Below are 20,503 nucleotides of genomic sequence, written 5' to 3'. Positions count from 1 at the left end.
AACCGCCTGAACTAGGCTATGGATTCCAGGAGGATGACACTTTGGAGCTTCAGCTGAGCTCAAGTCCATGACCAGATCACCTACTGAATGCCCTCTCTGAGCGGCCGTGTTGCTGTATACAGTAAAAACAAATCTAAGGGGGCAAGTCTGAACTCCCATCCGCAGCATCAAAAATGGAAAGGCTTTCCCATTCAATAAGCCAGTTGTTTTTAAATACGAAAGTCTAGGATTATCTTGCTAGGTATTTTATTTTGTTTTTTTAAAGATTTATTTATTTGAGAGAGAGTGTGTGCGAGAGCAGGGAAGAGGGGGAGGGAGAGAGAATCCTCAAGCAGACTCTGCACTGAGCACTGAGCCCGCCGCAGGGCTTAATCCCATGACCCGGAGATCATGACCTGAGCTGAAATCCAGAGTCGGCTGCTTAACTGACTGAGCCACCCAGGCGCCCCTCTTGCTGGGTATTTTAGAGAGCATATTTAGCAAGTGCACTGTTTGCACTTAGGCATGGGGTGAACACCCATTCCTTTCTTTAACTTAGTGCAAAGTACCCTGAGTCCTTCCACCTTCCCAGGGGACAGCTCATCTCCAATGCTGTGCACAAAGTAGCTAGCTGTGCATGCTATGGTCAACTCCAAAGGTATTCAAGTAAGTGCCACAATGGTCCTTGAAGCCACTCTTTATTTGTTTAAAGACTCCTGGAAGGAAAGTCAAGTTCTTGATGCTGCTTAATATTACACTTGGCTCTCCCTTTAAGCCACTTGGCAAGATTAGAATGGGATAAACAAAGAAAGCAACTGGCACAGCAGCTAATGGCTAAGACCTATGATGTTGCGTTTTCAAGTTTCCAGAATGCGAAGATTGCCAATTTCAATTTTCCTTAGAATTAATCACATAATAGGTGAGAGGAGTAATTTTTTGTAGGAGTGTAATTTTCCTGCTGTTTCAGATATTAATTCTCTTACCTCAAATAAATCATAATAAAATTCTGCTAGCTTTAAGACTGCCATTTATAAACAAACACTTCCCACATTCAAAAATTTAATGCTACTTGGACTTTCTTTTTAACACAATCACAAAAGAATAGTGTTTGCCTTTCATACAGTTACATGGCTGAAACCACAGGAATATCCCAACTCTTCTAATCTTATTTGGTAATGAAAATCTAGATGGTGCTCAGGAAAAAGGGAAGGTGTTCGCTAACTTCTAGAAGTCAACATCTGGGGTTTTTGGAGCATGTAATTATTTATTTCCATTTCTTTATTTGCCAAATGATAATATTCCCCTGGTCTTACCAAATTTATTTAGCACAAAAAAGGGTTGTGAATGCTTGACGATAAAACTCTCAGTGGGTGAAGCTAAGAACAGAAATCTGGTTCTCAGATTCTCAATGAGGTGTTTTCCTGAAGACTTAGTGCTCCAGAAAGATGCTCTCATTTGACCGATGTTCTGGGATTCCTCTACAAGAGGTCACACACACACACACACACACACACACACACACACACACTCCCTTTTTCTCTTTCCCTCTCTCGACATTCGTAAGTGACAACCTGGCTAGGTAGGAAGTACTTATTAATGTAATAATTTTCTGTTACTTCAGGACATTATTCAAAGCCAAATGTAAAATATGGCATTAAGTAGAGAGCCCTATAAGACGGAACAGGTCCCCCTGAGTAACACAGACTTTCAACAATGACGAGACGCAAAGAGCAGGCTGCCCAAACCCAGAGGCAGGTGGATGGACGCACACACTGGTCCCTGCAGAGATCCCCGCCGGCATTACCTTGTTGGAGACATCCAAGTTGCAGCTGGCTTCACAGAGGGCCACCACAATAGGCACGTTGCCATCTTTGCAGGCCACGTGGAGGGGGGTGTTGCCGTGCCTGTCTTGGAAGTCAACAGAACATCCCTGGCTGATGAGAGTCTGGATGACCTCCATCTGACACCGTCTCACGGCAAGATGAAGAGCGATGTGTCCATCCTGCAAGAAGCACCAGGGGCCATCAGCACTTTCCCTTGGGCATGCGGGCCTGGCCGCTCGCCTTTCCAGCTGCCACTGGGCCAAGATGAATTGGTAACAGCATTGCTAGTACAAAGCCCGAAGGAGGCTTACAACACAGACTTTCCTCCTGGTGGGTGGCCAAGAGGCTTCGTGCACCCCACTCTGAATAACCACAGACTAAGCTGACCCTCAGCCTGACTAATCCGGGCGCGGCCAGTACAATCAGATAGAGACAGCCAACACTTCTTGTCCCTGACTTTATAGAACTTAAGTAAGTGTTGGTACTTCAATGGCCTGTTTTATCAAGCACTTGAAAACCACTTTTAAAAACATTTGCTCAGCATCTTTACTAACTTCCTAGGCAGAAAGACTATTCTTTTATCTTACCCTGGGAGAAACTGAGGAAAAAAACATGGAAAGTGATGTGCTCAAAGGCTGTCGTATATATCAGGGGCAAATATAACATGCTGAACCCAGGCATCCCAAAAAGACCAGCCTGAGAATTCCCTCCACTTGTTATGGATTCCCTGGCGAACAGACATGTTGAGTTCCCTGTGCCGGGGAGAGATTTTGGGGACATGTCTGTGTGGGGACTCCGGGCTGTGACAACCAAAAAAGGTCTTCAGCCATTACGAAATGTCTCCTGGGGACAAGCTTGCTCCCAATTGAGAACCACCTCTCCGTACTAAGAAAATATTCCACAAATGGCAGGTGCTAACTTAACTACAGCGTCCCCAATCGGACTATACAGAGTAACGTCACAGCCTCACGTAAGTACAAACTCACAGTAAGAATAGATTATGCTGAATTTGTATCATTAATAAAAGAACACCTGGCCTAGAACGGCAATTATCAGACAATTTAAAGGCGGGTTTTGTCTTTTTACAAAAGAGCCGGTGATGAAAGTAAATAAACCACCTGTTTCTTTGTTTATCTACGAAGTAATAGTGAGTTGCCAATTCTCGTCCTAACTGAAGACTGTCTTAGGCTCACTGTACCTGCTCCAAAGCGAAAAAGGCTAAACATAAAATAGACACCGGAGTCATGTGACCATAAAGTGTTCTATGCCACCAATGAATATTAATTATTAAACAGAATCTAGAAAAGGCCATAGAGCTTCTGAAACAGGGAAGACAAAGATCACTGTAGTTTGCTACATTCGAGTTTGTTATTTTAGGTAAACTAATGGAGGAGGCTTGTGGTCCCCCCAGCCCCCCAGATCACTTGCCGGGGAGTGTGGTATGTTTACCCACAAAGCACCTTGTCGGAGGCATTAAGGTCGGCTCCGTGTTCCGACAGACACTCCACGATGTCGTGGTAGCCCCGGGCAGAGGCTGTCAGGAGGGGCGTTTCTCCTTCTCGGTTCTTAATGTTCACATTGCAGCCGGCTTCGCAAAGGGCTTTGGCCACAGAGTAGTAGCCATGCCAGGCGGCACAGTGCAGGGGGGTTTCTTCTTCCTGGCCAAAGAGACACACGCATAGAGGAGACGGACACGACAACACGCAAGTGTGCACACGCTGAGTTCTAGCCGTCATCGGCAGCCAAGTCCCAGAGCACGGAGAAAAAGGCTCGTGGCCACTGGGGCAAAATGTTCATCTGAAATAATGGATGTGGGTGTGACGTCTCTCCTTCATTAGTTTTCTTGCCTTCCACACTTGTGTGTTGGACAAATTCGGTTTTCCCTGCAGGTTACTGACTGACTTTCAGGAGCCCCCTGGAACCGTCGGCTCAGCTCTTCTGAACGAGTGAGCCCCGGTGTGGGTAGGTTCCTAGCATCTTTCTTGTGAAAGTGCCTTCATTCACTTCATCTGAGACTCCTCACAGTACAGCACTTATCCAAGCAAGCATTCCTGCAACTATCTTAACCCCTCAAGATTTCTGTCATGGATGTACCATAAAGATGAGTCACATAATTTATTGTTGCTCTGGCAAAGAAGTGCCGAGATAACTGGGCTTTAACAAGTCACCGGAAGGACTGGCCGCCAGGTCTACAGGACTGGAAGGCCTGTATATTCACCATCAACATCCTTAGACACGTATGTCTGTCTATGAGAGGTTATTACATTGTAGTGCTGACGGCATGACTCAGGGACCAGACTGTGTGGGTTTGAGCCCCGGCTCCACCATTTAGGAGCTGTGTGAGCTTGGGCAAGTCACTGACCCTCTCTGTGCCTCAGTCTTCTCTTCTGTAAAATGAGGATGATGATAACAGCAACCCACCAGTAGGGCTCTCCAGAGGAATAAATGAATGAATGAATGAACGCTAGTGTTTCTGGTTCGAGGCTGCCCTCTAAAATCAAAGCAGAAAACCCAAAGGACCCGACTGTATCAATCAGCTATGTGCACATCCATGCAGCAAGCAAGCAAATGAAAGGACATCGACTACCATGACCCACCTTGTCCTGGAAATTGGGATTAGAGCCAAAGCTGCACAATAACTGAACCACATCGGCGTGGCCGTAGCGAGCGGCCACGTGAAGCGCTGTCTCTCCAGACTGTAAAAGAAAGAGCCAAATTCAGCAGACTGCGGAAACTAAATGCACAGGACTGGAGGCCACATCCCACGCATGCCTGCCTCCATGTCTTCCCCTTTGGGGTCCCCACCACCCCCAGGCCAGATGCCCCTTTGGTGACTGGGCCCAGGACCCTGGGGTAGGATGTGTCCCACAGAGCTAGTGTTAAAGCCACACACGTAGCTCATCCTGTTTGTCACAAAACGTCCTAAGTGAGAACGCTCTCCCTTTCTGGGATGGTGGTTCTCAATCCTCTTTATGTATTGATGCTCGTAGCCATGTGATTTCTTTTTAAAAAACACAAAACTCCCTCTTTAATATTACGTTATTTAAACAGTTTTATTTATGAGCAAGTTTCTGATTTCACCGTCTATGTTTAGAATGTTATTTCTTACATTCTCAGAGATTCTAAAAAACACCACTATTAGCCCACAATTGCATTCTGTGAATTTGTAATATGTGCAATTTCCTTAGGATATTTTACTTATATCCTTTATCCAAAACTTGTGAGTATAAACGGATTTAAAGCAAAACAAGATATTTGATGCTACCTGACCCAAAACTGCCATAATATATATGTGTGTATGTGTGTGTCTTTGACGTATCATCCCTTAGATATAGAGCAGTGCACATTCCATACAACTGTATGCGGCAGTCCTGACTGAACATGACAAACCAGTCTACAAGTATCAGGAGCAGAGCGGGGTTGCACGGTAGAATGCATAATGGATGAGGAGGTATGAATGCTAGGTATGTGTTCCAGCCCTACCAATGAACTCACAGGACTGTGGTGTGAACCGAATGAAGTAACAGATATATGAAACTAAGGTTATCTTGCTAAATCAATAATTTTTATAATATCTTTGCCCCCAAAAGCCTTATTTTACATGCAGTCTCGTGAATCCTTCTAGGGCCCGTGCGTGTAAGATCCACACTGGCAGCTACTTCAGAGAGGAGGAGGAGAAAGGTACGTACACACGGCAATTCAGTAAAAGAATCAGGACTCAGGTCTGTTTCTGGTCGTCCCTCTAGCAGAACCTTGAGTTTCCATGTCAGGGGGAAGAAAATTCACTGCTTGCATATTATGCCAACTACCTGGCAGATTTCAGCTAACTGCAGATTTTAATATTAGAGCAAGCCAGCAGCAGAAAGAAACTTCTAAATTAAATTCTCTGCAGGAAGATTTTGAGAATTCTCTTACTTTTTCAAGTAATTTGAGGACCTCTTTTGGTAAATCAATACCCTAGGTCCTTTTGGGGGTAGGATTAGAAGGGGAAAAAAGTAGGTATACTTTCAAGAACTTGAATTACATTTTAGGCTGTATTTTTGTTTAAAGCACTTAACTGAATAGCACTGCTAGTAGAGTTATATTATCACTGTTTATTGAGCACTTATAGGTGCTGGTCATAGTGCTGTGCTTTGGGTCCGGACGCATATGGCAGGTCAACACTCATATGCAGCCTCTTATCGCTTCCCACCGTCCCTAAGAAAAGAAGTGGCCTTACCTTGTCTTTAACATCCAAAGGGCACTTGTTCTCATTGAGAAATTTCAAGGTATCGACGTGGCCATGCCGAGAGGCCCAGTAGATGGCATTGGATCCGCCCTGTATAAAAGCCAACGTGGAGTTGTATTTCCAGATCCAAATGCATGCATCACTCAGACTCAATTTTCCTTCCCAGGTGACAGCAACTTCAAAAGAGCAACTTCCAAGAGGAATAAACTCCCGTTTTATTTTTCAGTTTTGCCAAAAAGACCAAGGTTACGTAAGATGTTAACAACCTGGGAAGCTCTCTGTACTATCTTTGCAACTTTCTTGGTAAATCTAGAATTATTTCAAAATGATGTTTTTCTTTTCTTAAAACCTTCGTTTCAATTTCTGGTCAGAACTTGCTTAAGAATCAGATCCAGTCCACTTATAGTTTTGTTGAAAATCTGCAGAAGCTGACGGCAGACCCACTGTAATGACTATTTGCTGTTAAACAATTGTGTCTATCCTTCCAAGGTGACCTATACCTCAAAGTGTATGTATTGTCCTTGCTTTGTTGCCCTAATAAACATGGAGGCAAATGTACTTCTGATGAGATTAATTAGGTAATGAAAATTTTGCCAAATGTGACATCTAATAATGCTGTTGAGTAAACGTGATTAGTCAGGAGTGAATCTGGGGTAGCGCACAAGGTTGATGCCCAGCAACAGAGCCAAGAGGAAGGGAAGTGTTTGCCTTTTTCTTTATAACACAGGTTAGATTGGACCAGCCTCTTAGGCAGTTCATCTTCCTTTACAGGAAACGGAGAAATGAAGTCAGGGGCCCATGTTATTCTTCTCTGTTAGCTCTAACATAAAGAAACAGTTGGAAATACTTAAAAGCTAATTCAGTGGCAATAAAACAAAATTCTGACCTTATCCTGGACTTCGATTCTTGAGCCTCTTTTAATGAGCAACTGTAGTATTTGAATATTTCCACAGCCAGCAGCGATCAGTAACGGAGGCGTCCCATGCTGGAAGAGGCAAGAAAGAAAATTTGTTTCAAGTTTGGTGGGAAAGGGAAAGCAACTATCACAGCGGCCCCACACCACAGAGCTTCCTGCGTCTCATCAGACACACAACTCTGCTGCCTCACAGGAACGGGGAGAGCCGGGACAATACACAGCCCTTCTCTGCTGGATTCGCAGTCAAGGGTGACATGTGCTTTTGCAGGAGGAGCACATTTACAATGTCATGATTAGAGGTGGGGGGGGGGGGGCGGGCATGAAGAAAGGCCCTCAGTGCCCTTGACCTCATTTCTAACTCAATTCACTCTCAACACAGAAGTGATTTCCCCACAGGCTGGCGTTTGTAACAGCCAGGGGGAATGGAGAAGTAGAGGGATCCTCTCCACCTTGGACTTGGAGGTGTACAGTCACAGTGACGCTCCCGCCCCCTCCCCGTTAGAACAGCATCAGACCTTGTTGGGCTGGTTAACGTCGTAGTTGGACAATGAGCCCAGGAGATGCTGCAGGCCCGGGACGTTGTCGTCATTGATAGCGTGGATGATGGCTTTCATCACAAAGGAGTCTTCCTCATCCTTGAGAGGGACCGTGAAGAGGGAAAAAGAGTTAGCTTGCTGGCCATGATCCTCTTATCAACATAAGAGAAATCAATGCTCATCTGTCAAGAGAAGCATTCAGAGGAAAGTAAGCCACTTCCTCCCCAAATCCACTTGGTCATGAAGGGAAGCAGGGGGTTTCTTTTGGCTCCTGCCATGTTGGAAACTAACACTACCTTCTGTTTACCTGGGCCTTCATGTCACTTGCATTATAACCCACACAGCAAACAGCTTTCAAGACTCAGATTTAGAACAACGACTGATAACCAACTACCCTCTGTGTTTATCTTAGCAATCTTTCAAAATATATAGTCCCCACACCACTGTAGAATACAGCAGGCATAACCCAGACTCTTAAAAACCACAGAACCAAGGAAATGATACCTCTGATTTCTACACCGTTTTTTTGTTTTTTGTTTTTTGTTTTTTAAGATTTTAGTTTATTTTTAAGTAGGCTCTACCCCCAATGTGGGGCTTGAACTCACAACCCCAAGATCAAGAGTCACACACTCTACTGACTGTGCCAGCCAGGTGCCCCTGAATTCTATAGTCTTAATTTGTAATTCGTTCAATTATAGAATTGTTATTTTCTAATCACAGGAATTTCTTCCTCCTCTAGGTATAGAATCACATGGCATTCTCTGAAACCTGGTCACAACTAACATATATATATAAAGACCCTAGAGGGGAAGAAGTATGAAAATAAAGGCCAGAAAAAGGAAAACAGATGCATTTCTCATTACAAAAAGAAAATAACTAGAGAATATTAACAACAACTTAGTTAAATCTTTGCCACTTTGTCAAAGTTTTCTTATAATAATAAGATATTTACCAAATACAGCACATTAAAACTAAGGAATAAGCCAGAAAACTCCCAAACAAAATCTCTGGACTTACAGGGGTATGGCGTCTAATATTTCAAATCTGGAAAAGCATATCTACAGAGGCTGAGTCTCTGCTTTTGGGGCAGAATGGAGAAAGCATTTCTCTGGACTCTGCTTTCTCTTCTCTATGGATCTGAATCCACACAAACTTCATGAGCGTTTTAAAAATATTCGTACAGAGCCCATGTTAAGAATGTCACTGGTTTTGCTTTTCCATCACAATTCAAGTTGATGACTTAGAGACATATGCATGAAAGTGACAGTCAAGAGAAATGGGGTGAATGGGAAGAAGCAGATTGTTACCACAGGTCCCCATGATTAGCAGGACACCAGGATGATGAGGGAACCTGAGTTGTGGGAGGGGTCATCCCACCCGGAGCCCCTCACACCCCAAAGCCCTCTCTTACCCTAAACTTTGCATTGCGACACTTAAATTTTCCCCTAAGTGATTATTCAAGATGATTTTAATTTATAACATTTAATTGTTCTCATCTTACTTAGATTAATAGTTTTTGTCTTGTCCCTGGTTCCGCTGTTACCCTCAAACAATTCCCAAACCCAAACTTTCTCTTCCACCTCCTCCTTCTCCGACCTTGCTTTTCTCCCACTCCTATTTTCTTCTTAACATTTCCTATCTCTTTTTACTCTACAAGGCTACACCTGGAGTCTCAGTGAAGCAACTAGTGTCAGGGGGGAAAGAAGAGCTGGTGTCTGCTGATGTGTGATCCTGCCCATGGAGTCCCTGGAGCCGCTCGGGAAACACTCACTATGTAGTTGTCACAGGAGCAGGCTGGTTCTTACAGGACCACCCTTTCTGCCTTCTCTGAAGTTCCCTCTACCTCCAGGGCTCCCAAAGCCCTGTTGTCTGTCAGGGGAGAGTCTTACTGAATTCAGATGTGTCCAATCATATCTGAAGAATTAATCTATGATTAGGTTTCAGTGTGGATTAAGGGAAAAAAATTATGGAGCTGTTCTCAAAGGTGTTACACATGCAATATAATGTCAACAGAGGAAGTGGGTTTAGCCGTCTGGTCTACCACGAACTCCCCCAGCAAGCCCCACAGTATTTGTCCTGATTTTTGGGTGGGTGGGTGTGTGTGTGTTGGCAGGAGGAGTGTCTGCCCGTTTTGTACTATTACGACCCAGTATTTTCCAAGGTAAGTGGCAACAGAGGACTCTCATTTTATTCATGAAAATTAGAATAAACTCCTTCCTCTTCTGCTGGCCAGTCACTCATCAAACTGTGAGTGTGGGAGGGGTGGGGTGGGGGGTGGGAGTGTTAGAGGTAGTGGGTGGGAGTGGGTATGGTGCCAATACAAACAAAGAGAAAAAGAACAAGAGAAGCAACAGAGTACATCAAATCAGCCACCCAACTCCCTCCCTTGAGCGGAGGAAGAACAGGCTTGACACTTCCGTGACTTCACGTTTTCTGGGTTGTTGAACAAATCAAACAACCTGAACATTTGAAATACACAGTGCTAAGAAAGAACCTCACCAAGGCAAACAGGTTTGCTTACCAGAGTATCATCGCTTCTGGCAACACTCATGTTACTTCTGGACAAGAACGACCTGGATAATCTTTGGCACAGTGATATCAAGCGAACAGATTGCTTTAAAAAAAAAAAAAAGGCAAAAAAAAAAACAAAACATAAATGCAGGGGGAGAGGAAGAAAGAGAGCTTATATAAGGATACTCAAATTAGTGCAAATGGCAAAGTCTTTGAGATAGCATTCACTGCTGATGGCATGTTCTTTAGGGGTGGGAGGTCCTATAAGCAGGTTGGATCATATTTGCTTAAAGAAATTTCTAAAGGTCTTATAAATCAAGACAACAGGACAGAGATTCTCCTTCCACATTTCATTATTAACTACACAATTGCATAGCCTTCATCCCTTCTCTTAATATGTTCCTCTCTACTTTCTGAGCAGTGTAATCTTACCCTAACAAACCCCTTGCACATCCCCACTCAGAGAAGCATGGTATGCAAGGGTCTTGTCCTGTGTCCTTGTGCCCAGGCAAGCTTGTAATGGTAGCAATGTGACTATCAAAATTCATACAGGTGTCGGAAACAAACAGTGGGGAACTCCTTAGCCTATAGGACAAAAATACCCCTGCATTTACTCTCAAGGGCAAAAGCAACAATAAATAATTGTGTGTGTGTGTGTGTGTGTGTGAAAAAGAGAGGAAAAAAAGAGAGAAACTTATGGTGGTTCTCTCTACATTTTAAGCCTATTCTCAGGGCTTCCTTCAGACTGTTAAGTCTTAGTAACCTAGTGCTGTGGTCCTCCTCATCCCTATCACGTCATCCCGAACCTGATGGGTGTGAAAATGAGGTACATTTCCGGCCCAATGCTCAGAGACATGCCAAGTACCTGCTTCCTCTGGGCTTTGCATGACCCTGGGCATAGGAAGACATCCTGTCACCTTGTTAACCTTGAATTTTTATTTGTTCAAAGTTGACTGGAATGTCTTTTAGAGCCATGCCCTACACAGCCCCTACGGAGGCCATCCACACTGAAAAAGTACAACAGACCACATGCGCATGGCCCTTGCCCCACTCCCATCTCCACCATTCACAGACCAAGGCTGGATTTAGAGAACCATTTACACAAGTTCTGCTACAAACACAATTTCATGCTGCTTACCACAAAGAACAGATTTATTTAAAATGCGGCTTGTTGCATTTAGGAAAAGACTGCACTGTATTTCTGTTGTGCTGATTTAAAAATCTGCCTTGGGAATGGTTTTGATTTTTTTTAAAAATTCAAAATTACATATGAAAATCAGAGTTAAAGAGGACTGAAATATTGTTTTTGCTTATCTTTTGAAAATAGCCTCACAGTGCAGAAGACTATAGAGTAAATTTAAACAAACAGACAAAAAAAGGATGCACTTTTGTATGGTCGGTATCAGAAGAGATGAGACTGGCCAGAGGCAGTGCCGCAGAGGAAAGAAATTAGTTAATTCTTCCCTGCCAAACACTCTTACTTTCCACTTTTTCCGGGCTGCGAACTTCTTGAACTTCTCCATGTTGACTGCCGACGCCTTTCTACTAAGTGCTTGCTGGGTATCTTTAGGCTAAAATCAAAGTCCAAGAAAGCAAATTTAGAGCACTCAAATGATGGAAATGCGTGCCATGACAACTTTTGGAAACCTCTAATTATTTGGGATGTGCACACACTCACCTTACCAAAACAACAAAACAAGCTGGGATAATACACAAGAGCTAGGAACCTAGTCTCCGGGGGTCAACTCTTGTGGCTAAGGGTTTGATAAAATCCATAAAGACTGGATCTTGGGAAAAGTTGAAGAGTTGAGCTTGGACCAGGCTGAATGTCAACTTCCCACACTGAGAGTTTGGGAATGGCAAGATTCATGGTGAGGTTACGTGATGAGGCATGTGAACTTAACATCATCAAGTAATGTAGAGTGGGTAGGGGACTCAGAGGTTAGCAAATCTGGCCTGTCTGACAGCATTAGAATCCCCTGTACTGCATCTTTTTAGGAGGCCATTAGCTCTACTGCCAAGAGAAGGAGACACCATTGCCTCCTCAGGGAGCCCAGGCAATTGCTAGGAGCTCACATAGCAGAACTCTCTGGATGCCCAAAACCTACTTCAGCAATGCAAGCTGTTACACTGCAATCCCCTTACCAGTTTCATGATTTTATTCTGTAACTGCCGTATTCCCCACCCTCAGTCCTTTCTGCTCTAGCTGGAGCAACTTTAGTTCTTTAACCCAAATGCCAATGGGTGTCTCAGGGAATGCAGAGGTATATAATATGCCAGGGGGTGGCCACAGGCTCAGTCACCTAGGCAGCTGTGCAGGGTTTGGAAGCCTTACGGAATGAGGGCTCGGTATTAGTAGACTTCCAGATTTTACAACAGACACTGGAAATCCAGGGTTGATATGATATTTATGCTGGAAATCAATTCCAAAAAATTTAAAATATTCTCTGGGCCACCATCCGACAGGTCAAACCAAAAATGGCTGTTGAGTAGACTTGACCTTCAGCTCCTGGTTTAGAATCCCGCGTTGTGACAGCTCATTCTTCTCCACCTCCATGACCATTAGGACACTCTCATCTGTCAGCCGTCTTAAAATACGGCACCAATATAAAAAACAATATTGCAGACGTGATCTGTGGTGAGACCCCATGGTAACTAGTAATACCCTAGGGCAAATGCATTCCAGGATGCCCTATAATACCAAACCAATCACAATAGGCAACTTACCTTGATCCAGGGATGCTGCAAACTATCTTGAATTGTCATTCTCTTCCTTTGTAGGGGGAGGGGAAAGAAAAAAAATGCTGTGACCATAGAAGCAAACACTAGGTTGTTTCCATGCCGGCTGGGCCTACTAAGCAGATGCTCTGGAAAATGCAGTTCAGGGCCTGCTTCATGGAAGAAAGCCGGAAAGAACATTGGTCTTTCTGGGACTATTTTACTGTATCTTCAGGGACTGACTGAGCAGGTCCAAAGGGCCCTGCCTGCGTTTTCCAAAGCGTTCCACATGGCATGCTTTCCTTTGCCACGCAGAACCAACCAGGCTCTCGTAAACGTGGCTGCATGCACAGTCCAGGTATCACCCCTGGTCCAGCTGAAGCCACAGCCGGGAACCCTTCAGGAATAAGGGACACTCACTTTGGATCCTTGACAAGGAGTCTTCTTATGAAATCTTTGGCTAGGGCACTGGTATTACTGAAGTATTCTTCCTCAAATTCATAGTTGACGGCCGATACGTTTGCTAACGTTTCTTGCTTAGTGTCTCCAAGAAATGGGGAGGCCCCACTTAGGCTGTTAATAAAGTGGGGTGCAGAATGTGAATAATTACCTCCTGGGCTGTCATGTAATTCCTATAATAGCTGATAAGGGGAGTGAGGCATCAGATTATAATCCGGTGCTCGGGCAGTTAGTTCAGAATCCAATTACATTTTATAGGGCATTTATCTGTCATGCACAAAAGCTTAATGCCTAGGATGCATTTAAAAAGTTAATTTGGAACAGCATCTAGTAGTTAAAAAAACACCCCTTTCCTATTTTCTCAGCAGTGACGGACAGCCACGCTTGCTTTCAGCGATTATGCGGCAGTTTCTGATGACTCATTGGGAATTAGAAGAACATGTTTAATTAGTATAAACTAAACGTGTTCTGGGGGTGTAAAATGAATATGTTTACATAAAAAGCATGCATAAACTGAAGAGATCAACATGACACATAGATGGTTAATAAGACATATGGTCTCAAAGAAAGAGGAAAAGAATATGAGACATGGATTTTGATACTTACAGAATATAGGTTATTACCCCAATACTCCTAGACACAAAAACAAAACCAGAAGCAAATGTCAGAAGAACAGTAAAGTAAATCAGAAAGATGACAGCGTCAAGGGCATGCTCCTTACCACATATCTGCCTCAAGACCAAGAGGTTCATAGTTGACTATCTCAGGAGCTAAGAGGAAATAAACACATGTTTAGTTTTGAAAGAAAGTGAGTCAACAGATTCTATCATCAGGTATAAACTAGAAATATGTACCAGGAAAATAGATGATGTTACAGCAGGGGACATTTTGCCATTATATTTATGAGAAATAAATGAGCACAGGAGTAAAAGAAACTTACCAACAAACTCTGGTGTCCCAAATATGTTTTTGAATTCATTTCCAAAGTCAATTTTATGGGCCAACCCAAAATCAATGATCTTGATCCGAGGTTTAGGGACATTTCTATCCAAAAGCATTATGTTTTCGGGCTTAGAAAAAAAAAAGGAGAAAAATAGTACACCAGTGTTCAAAACAGTGTATTCATATAACCAAAAGGTGGAAACAACCTAATGTCCATCAACTGATCAGTGGATAAACAAAATGTGGTATATATGTATGTATACACACACACACACACACACACACACACACACACACACACCTCTATTAGAGTATTATTCAGCCTCAGAAAGGAAGTAAATTCTGACAATGCTACAACATGGATGTACCTTGGAAACATTCTGCTAACTGAAGTAAGTCAGACAAAAAAGGACAAATACTCTATGATTTCACTTATCAGAAGAACCTAGAATAGGCAAATCCATAGAGACAGAAAGTAGAAATGTGGTTGCTAGCCCCTGCAGGAGGAGGGATGAAGAGCTAGGGTTTAATGGATACAGAGTTTCAGTTTGGGAAGATCAATTCCTTCTAGAGATGGACTGTGGTGATGGTTGTATACCAGTGTGGATATACTCAACGCCACTGAACTGTATTAAAATGGTTATTTTTATGCTATGTTTACTTTACCACAATAAAAAAAAGTGCTATAATGTATTATGCTGAAGACAAAGTGGCAGAATTGTTCTCCCCTGGAAAAAAACCCACCAAAATTAGGGATGAAAGGGTAGCTGCAAGAAAACACCAGGACAAAGAAATGTCGTGGTTTAGGTTCTCCCAGGAGCAGACCCGTGACAGGGATTCAGGTGCAAGTGGCTTATGTGTGAGGGGCCTCATTTTCTCACCAGAGGATGGGGAGACAGGAAGCAGAAGGAAGGAAACCCACACAAGGTATCTTGCCAAGGTGGGGGTGACTGGAGGGCAATCACTTTGGGGAACGTCAGGAGGAGTAGCACTGAGTTTTCCAACTGAAGCAGGAGGGAGTCGGGATATTTATCCACCATCTCCCCAACCTCCATTGCTAAGAGTGCTTCTGTGGGCATTTCCTCTGGCATCTGCAGCTCCCAGGGCCAGAAACCAGACGTCAGGCAGAGAGCCACAAGTGTGTGTGTTAGTGAGTGTTGGGGGGATCCGGATGGAGTCTCGACAGCTCTGCTACAATAAATATGGAGAAAGACCTCCCTCCTCTGAAATCTCATCCTAGCACCAATGATCTGAATCATTCACTTGACAGTCGATCACACGCTGCATTGTGATCACTTCTCAATGCCTTGGATTCTATCTTGAATCTTGTATCATCATTGCGTGTTGCCTGTGTATTTGTATCTGCCTTCCCTTCCTAAAGAGGCCATAACTTCTCTGACAGTTACAAGTATGACATGCCTTTTTATCTCCCATAGTGCTTTGCCTCCAGGCAGGCAAAGATCCCAATTAGCCAATCTCAGAGTTTGTCTTGATCGATTGCCGGTGACAGAGTCAGGCCTTTGCATCAAGAGGGAGAAGACAGATCAAGACATCTTCCTCCTTACATGCCCTACAGCTACAGGGCCTGGAAACTGGGCAGCCAGTGGCCACTCTAGGCTGAAACACCCCATAACCAACAGCAGCCCCCTTGCTTAGAGAGCCAGCTGGTAAAACCCTTTGCTTCTTCTCCAAGGATTCTTGAATGTAACCATTCATCTTCAGGCTCTATCCCACAAAAGGTCAGGAATCCTTGAGTAGCTATGCACTATATACCTGCTGATTTATCTTCCTAATTCCATCTGTTACACCCATACAGGATTAAAAAAAAATGTATGTCTTTCAGATGCCTCAATTTTTCTTAACAACCAACCAACCAATGCTGTGATTTGCATAACCTTCTCTCCGGCTTACACTCAGCAAAACATACCTTAAGATCAAAATGGGCAATCTGAAGGGAGTGCAGGTAGTAAACACCATTAAGAATTTGTTTGAGAAACTCGGTTGCTTCCTCTTCAGTCAGAGATTCCTTTTCAGCCAAGAAGTCGAACAGCTCGCCACCTGCAACTCTGAAAACCAGGAAGCAGACGTTACTGGGGACAGTTTGGTTTCCCTTGTGGTGGCTCAAACTTCAGGCAAGAGAATGGCATAAGAACAAGCTGGAACTAAGCGAGGAACCAGAATTCTCCATGTTTCTCACCACTAGATGGGAATTCTGCCTTCAGGTACATTTGTGCTGGAAAGCACCTGGGTACCAACCTCCTCGTGTGCTATGTTCACAGGTGAGGGCAGGGAGCAGAGGTGTGATGGGGGGAGGAATGTATCTTTAAAACATCTTACTTACACATACATACAGGTGAAGTCTTAACTCACTGATTTAAAAACAAAACAAAATGATAAGCCAACTCTGTGTAGAATTTATAGAACATATCTTCCTCGTGCAGTCAGAGAGTGCCTGGAAAGTTCATAATCTGTGTGCTAATCAATTCTTTTAAGCCCCAAATCACAACATATGGCCTACAAGAGTTTTCTTATTGTTATTTTGTATCTGTTTATATATAAATCCTATATATTTATAAAAAATCACATTTAGTAATGAATTTAACAAATACCTTTCCTAGTAAGAATAAACATATGCAAATTTGAAATGCACGAGGGTTGTTTAGGGATTTATGAATCAGTCTCCCTGGCCAGACTGTAAACCCCTGATGGACAGAGGTCAGCCCACGGCTAACCCCCAGGACTCACACAGTGCCAGCCACACAGCAAGAGCTCAAAACTTTGTTAGCCGGTGAATAAGCGAACAAACTCCCTGAAGAAATCCACAGCAGTAATTAATGGCAAATAACAGGGAACTTTTAATAAGAGTTTTTATAAGTTCATCTTTTCTCAAGTTTAACCATTCATTCACAACATAATAATTAACTGCAATTATGCACATAAATGCTGTGTTCATTATATTTCTTTTGGCAAGACAGCTCCATAAACATACCTACCACTTCCACATCCAGAAAAGAAAACCAGTGCTTACGAGATTAAACTCTAATGACAAGAAAGCCGACGTCTTCAAGAAAGGGGTCAGATCCTGCCCCTTCACTCTCTAAGTTGTTTTTCTTAGCCTGGCCCCAGGTCCACTAGCATCTGGATTGCTTGGGGCCTTTTAAAAATGCAGATTCTGGACCTCTGTTCCAGCCTGCTGCCTGAGAGTTTCTGAGAGTGGGGACCGAGAAATGCAGAATATCTAACCAGCGTCCCAGGTGATCCTTAGCACTCTCAAAAGTGAGGAACATTTTTCAAAGTTTTAATTGCATTCTCCTGATGCACAGCATCCCTCTGATATTTAGCATTTGGATGTTTATCTGAAAGGCGAGGTGACTCCTGGGACCCGAGCAGAGGGCTCATACAGACCTACCATGGGCCCCAGAGCCTGAGCCAGCCATGAAGGCCAGGAGCCCTGCCTGGATGGCAGAGGTCTATAGGCGGCACTGACTGACACTCCCACGGTAGGGGCCTCCCTGCCTGCACCCTGGGGGCCTGCTGCCCTCCTCTCTCCACGGAGCCCTTGGCCATGACTGCACTGGGAACCCACCACTCCTCACTTTTCTATCTTCTTATTCTTCTTAAAACCAACAAAACAGGGAGAGGGATTCCTTCAACTCTAGGGAGGGGAAGGGAGGGAAAAATGGGAAATGATGAACCAAGTAATTTTGAGGATGATGCTCTATCATCTAGGTGCTTCCGTATCTCTGGCCAGCGCTGCCGTGGACCACGTGGTGGGGTAAGGTCCAGAGTTGGCGCACCCGGTACACATCTTAACTCTGCAGCTGGAAGCTTACTCCTTCACACTGGGCCCCATTTTCTCACCAGACAGGTATCATAGGACTTAGTCCTTTGAGGATTTGACCAACAGAAGGTAATAAATATACACGAAGAGACTACCAAGTCCGTCAGGAGGCTGAGGTCAGTAAGCGGAATGGGTGCCATTTGAAGGAGGGTCACCACCATCCCTGTCGAATGCCATGCCACCTGCCCCAGGGGTCCAACATGAAAACCCCCTTCCCGTCCTGCTTCTCCCCTCTCCCGCCCCCTCAAGTCCATTGTCTGGCCCAACCACTGCGCTCCCGGGAAGGGGGTGCTGCTGAGACTGTGGGGGCTGGCCCAGCCTTGCCTCACCCTGTCCTGCCTTCAGGGGCGTCCCCACTCCTGCTCGCTCACACAGACCACTTGTGCCTCTGGACACATCGGAAGTTTCCTGACAGTGAGAAGTGGCTGGGGTTGGATGCCTGGAGATGGGGTGAACCTGCTAGTACCCAAAACTTCAGTGCAGGGCGGGGGCCTGGGTCCCACTGCAGCTCCAGGCCAGGCCTTTGTTCCTTTGCTCTTAGGCAGCTTTCCCCACCTCACATCGGACCTGAGCTTCCTTTGGGTCAGTGAAGAGCAACCCGTTTCCTTCTCCTGAGGGCTCTAGGCTCTGTGGGGCAGGACAGCAGGGGCTGAGGAGACCCCAGTTCAAATCCTGCCCCATTACCCAACCTTGCTGAGCCTGGGACTGCTCTTCTGTAAAATAAGGGACAATCGCACACCACAGAGTTGTTCTGAGGTGCCAGGGCATGGAGAGTCCTTGGCGCTCAATAAATGCTGTTTTTCTTCTCATCTGGTTTCAAACTGAAAGCCCTCCCACAGCGACAGTGGTGTGCTGGTCCATGTTTAACAATGGGCTCTCTGGGGTTGGGGCTGGGGACGAGGCCCAGTCCATTCCATTCCCGAGGTGTCCTGTTGCTCTCACGGCCATTTCAAGCCACCCCCGGGATGATGGTGACCGTGGGGTTGGGACGCACGAAGAGCTCTGTGACCTGGACGAGCCAGCTACCGGCCCACTGAGACATTCTGTATTGTCCAAGGATGGCGCCACAGGATGTCCTGCCACACGCTCTCCTGAGCTGTGATCGCGCCTCTGGGGCTCCGCCACCTTGAATCTCACCAGATCCTGCGGCCGCTCTGACCAATAAGACAGAGCAGTGACTCCGCGCTGGCTTCGGTGTGGGTCTTCGTAGGCCTGTGGCTACCACATGCTGAAGCCTTCACGAAGAAGTGTGATGATCACAAAACCACCTCATGCGGTACGAAGAAACACTGGAAGATGGGATGCCCCATAAACAGAGAAAGAAGCCGAAGAGCATTAAGCAAGGAAGACATCTTGGAAGTGGATCCTCTAGGCCAGCTGACGCCAAGGAAGTCAGACTCTCCATCTGAGCCCTTCTAGAAGTCCTGACTCACAAAATCGTGTGCAAAATAAAATGGTCATTTCAATCTGCTTTAGTGGACATGGTGAGCACCACCCATGCTCCCCGTGGAGGAAGGACCTGCTAGCTGACTACCGTGGGGACACCAGAGCTTGCCTCTGCAGGAAGCTGCTGCCCAATGTCACGCCCAGGGGCTGCTGAGCATAGGAACATAAAGCTGGGCTGAACAAACTTCTATGAAGGGCTAGATATAAATATTTCAGGCTTTGGGGGCCATAGAGCTCTGCCACAACTACTCAACTCTGCCCAAGTAAGGAGAGAGCAGCCTCAGACAAAATGTAAATGAAGGGGTGTAGCTGTGTTCCAATAAAACTTTATTTATAAAAATAGGTGGCCACCTGGATTTGCCTACCCTGACATAAAGGTCAGGTCATCTCAACCTGGGGCAACTCTAAGGGTCCTTCAGAACTTTCTGTTGGGCCAGCTGGGGCTGTCACTGAGCTGCAAGGCAGCATGGCCTCTTCTGCACTCAACTGCTCCTTCCCCTCCATTCCATGTCTTGATCCTAATGGCAGTTCTTCATAAACATCTTGCACACTCTTCTCCATCTCAAAGTCTGCTCCCCTGGGAACCTATCCTGCCTCCCACCAGATCTGGGGGTAGTTTGTTACACAGCAAAAGATGACCAGAACACTATCTTGAACTGGGTCTGTTCACTTGGTTCGGCCAACAGAAACCAGGTTTGCCTTTCCCTGGGCCTGCTCACCTCCTGCCCTATTCAGTCTTCCTGTCTTGAGCAACTCAACTCCCACAGTGCTTCCTGACCACATTAGTGAGAGCCAGGAACAACCCTGGAGCCCCCAGAGTGAAGGAGAGTGAGGGACCAGCCCGCAAAGTGGTGGTGCCTGACCAAGACTGAGAGGAAGGAGGCATGAATCATCTCTGATTTCTCCGCCACCCTTCTCCAGGCACTGTTCAAACCTCATGGTGTTCATGATAAGGTCCATGCTGTGGCTCATCCAGGGAATCATTCAGCTGGGCTTCAGCAGTGTTGGGAGGGCCCCCATCTCACTGGGCCTGGACCCATCACTGGCTCCGTGGTGCCCTGAAGGCCATTACAAATATATACATTCTCCTTCACACCAGTACGG

At 45.1% G+C, this 20,503-nt stretch overlaps 1 protein-coding gene across 1 annotated transcript in view; it reads right to left on the bottom strand.

Moving 5' to 3' along the window:
- Positions 1 to 20,503, bottom strand: part of DAPK1 (death associated protein kinase 1) — a 164,907-nt gene that overhangs the window by 24,490 nt on the left and 119,914 nt on the right. Inside the window, exons 4-17 of the mRNA XM_081804069.1 lie at positions 16,040 to 16,178; positions 14,111 to 14,240; positions 13,892 to 13,940; positions 13,777 to 13,803; positions 13,132 to 13,284; positions 12,721 to 12,766; positions 11,475 to 11,564; positions 10,004 to 10,096; positions 7,462 to 7,581; positions 6,917 to 7,015; positions 6,022 to 6,120; positions 4,400 to 4,498; positions 3,263 to 3,460; positions 1,784 to 1,981 (exon numbers count right to left, since the gene is read on the bottom strand). Coding sequence (XP_081660195.1) covers positions 1,784 to 1,981; positions 3,263 to 3,460; positions 4,400 to 4,498; positions 6,022 to 6,120; positions 6,917 to 7,015; positions 7,462 to 7,581; positions 10,004 to 10,096; positions 11,475 to 11,564; positions 12,721 to 12,766; positions 13,132 to 13,284; positions 13,777 to 13,803; positions 13,892 to 13,940; positions 14,111 to 14,240; positions 16,040 to 16,178 — 1,540 coding nt within the window. The remainder of the gene's footprint in view (positions 1 to 1,783; positions 1,982 to 3,262; positions 3,461 to 4,399; positions 4,499 to 6,021; positions 6,121 to 6,916; positions 7,016 to 7,461; positions 7,582 to 10,003; positions 10,097 to 11,474; positions 11,565 to 12,720; positions 12,767 to 13,131; positions 13,285 to 13,776; positions 13,804 to 13,891; positions 13,941 to 14,110; positions 14,241 to 16,039; positions 16,179 to 20,503) is intronic.

This window comes from Leptonychotes weddellii, chromosome 14 (genome assembly GCF_054177405.1).
Source record: "Leptonychotes weddellii isolate Sample4059 chromosome 14, ASM5417740v2, whole genome shotgun sequence".
Taxonomy (NCBI): Eukaryota; Metazoa; Chordata; class Mammalia; order Carnivora; family Phocidae; genus Leptonychotes; species Leptonychotes weddellii.
The sequence above is the reverse complement of the archived record's forward strand: the minus strand, read 5'-3'. Positions and strand labels throughout refer to the sequence as shown.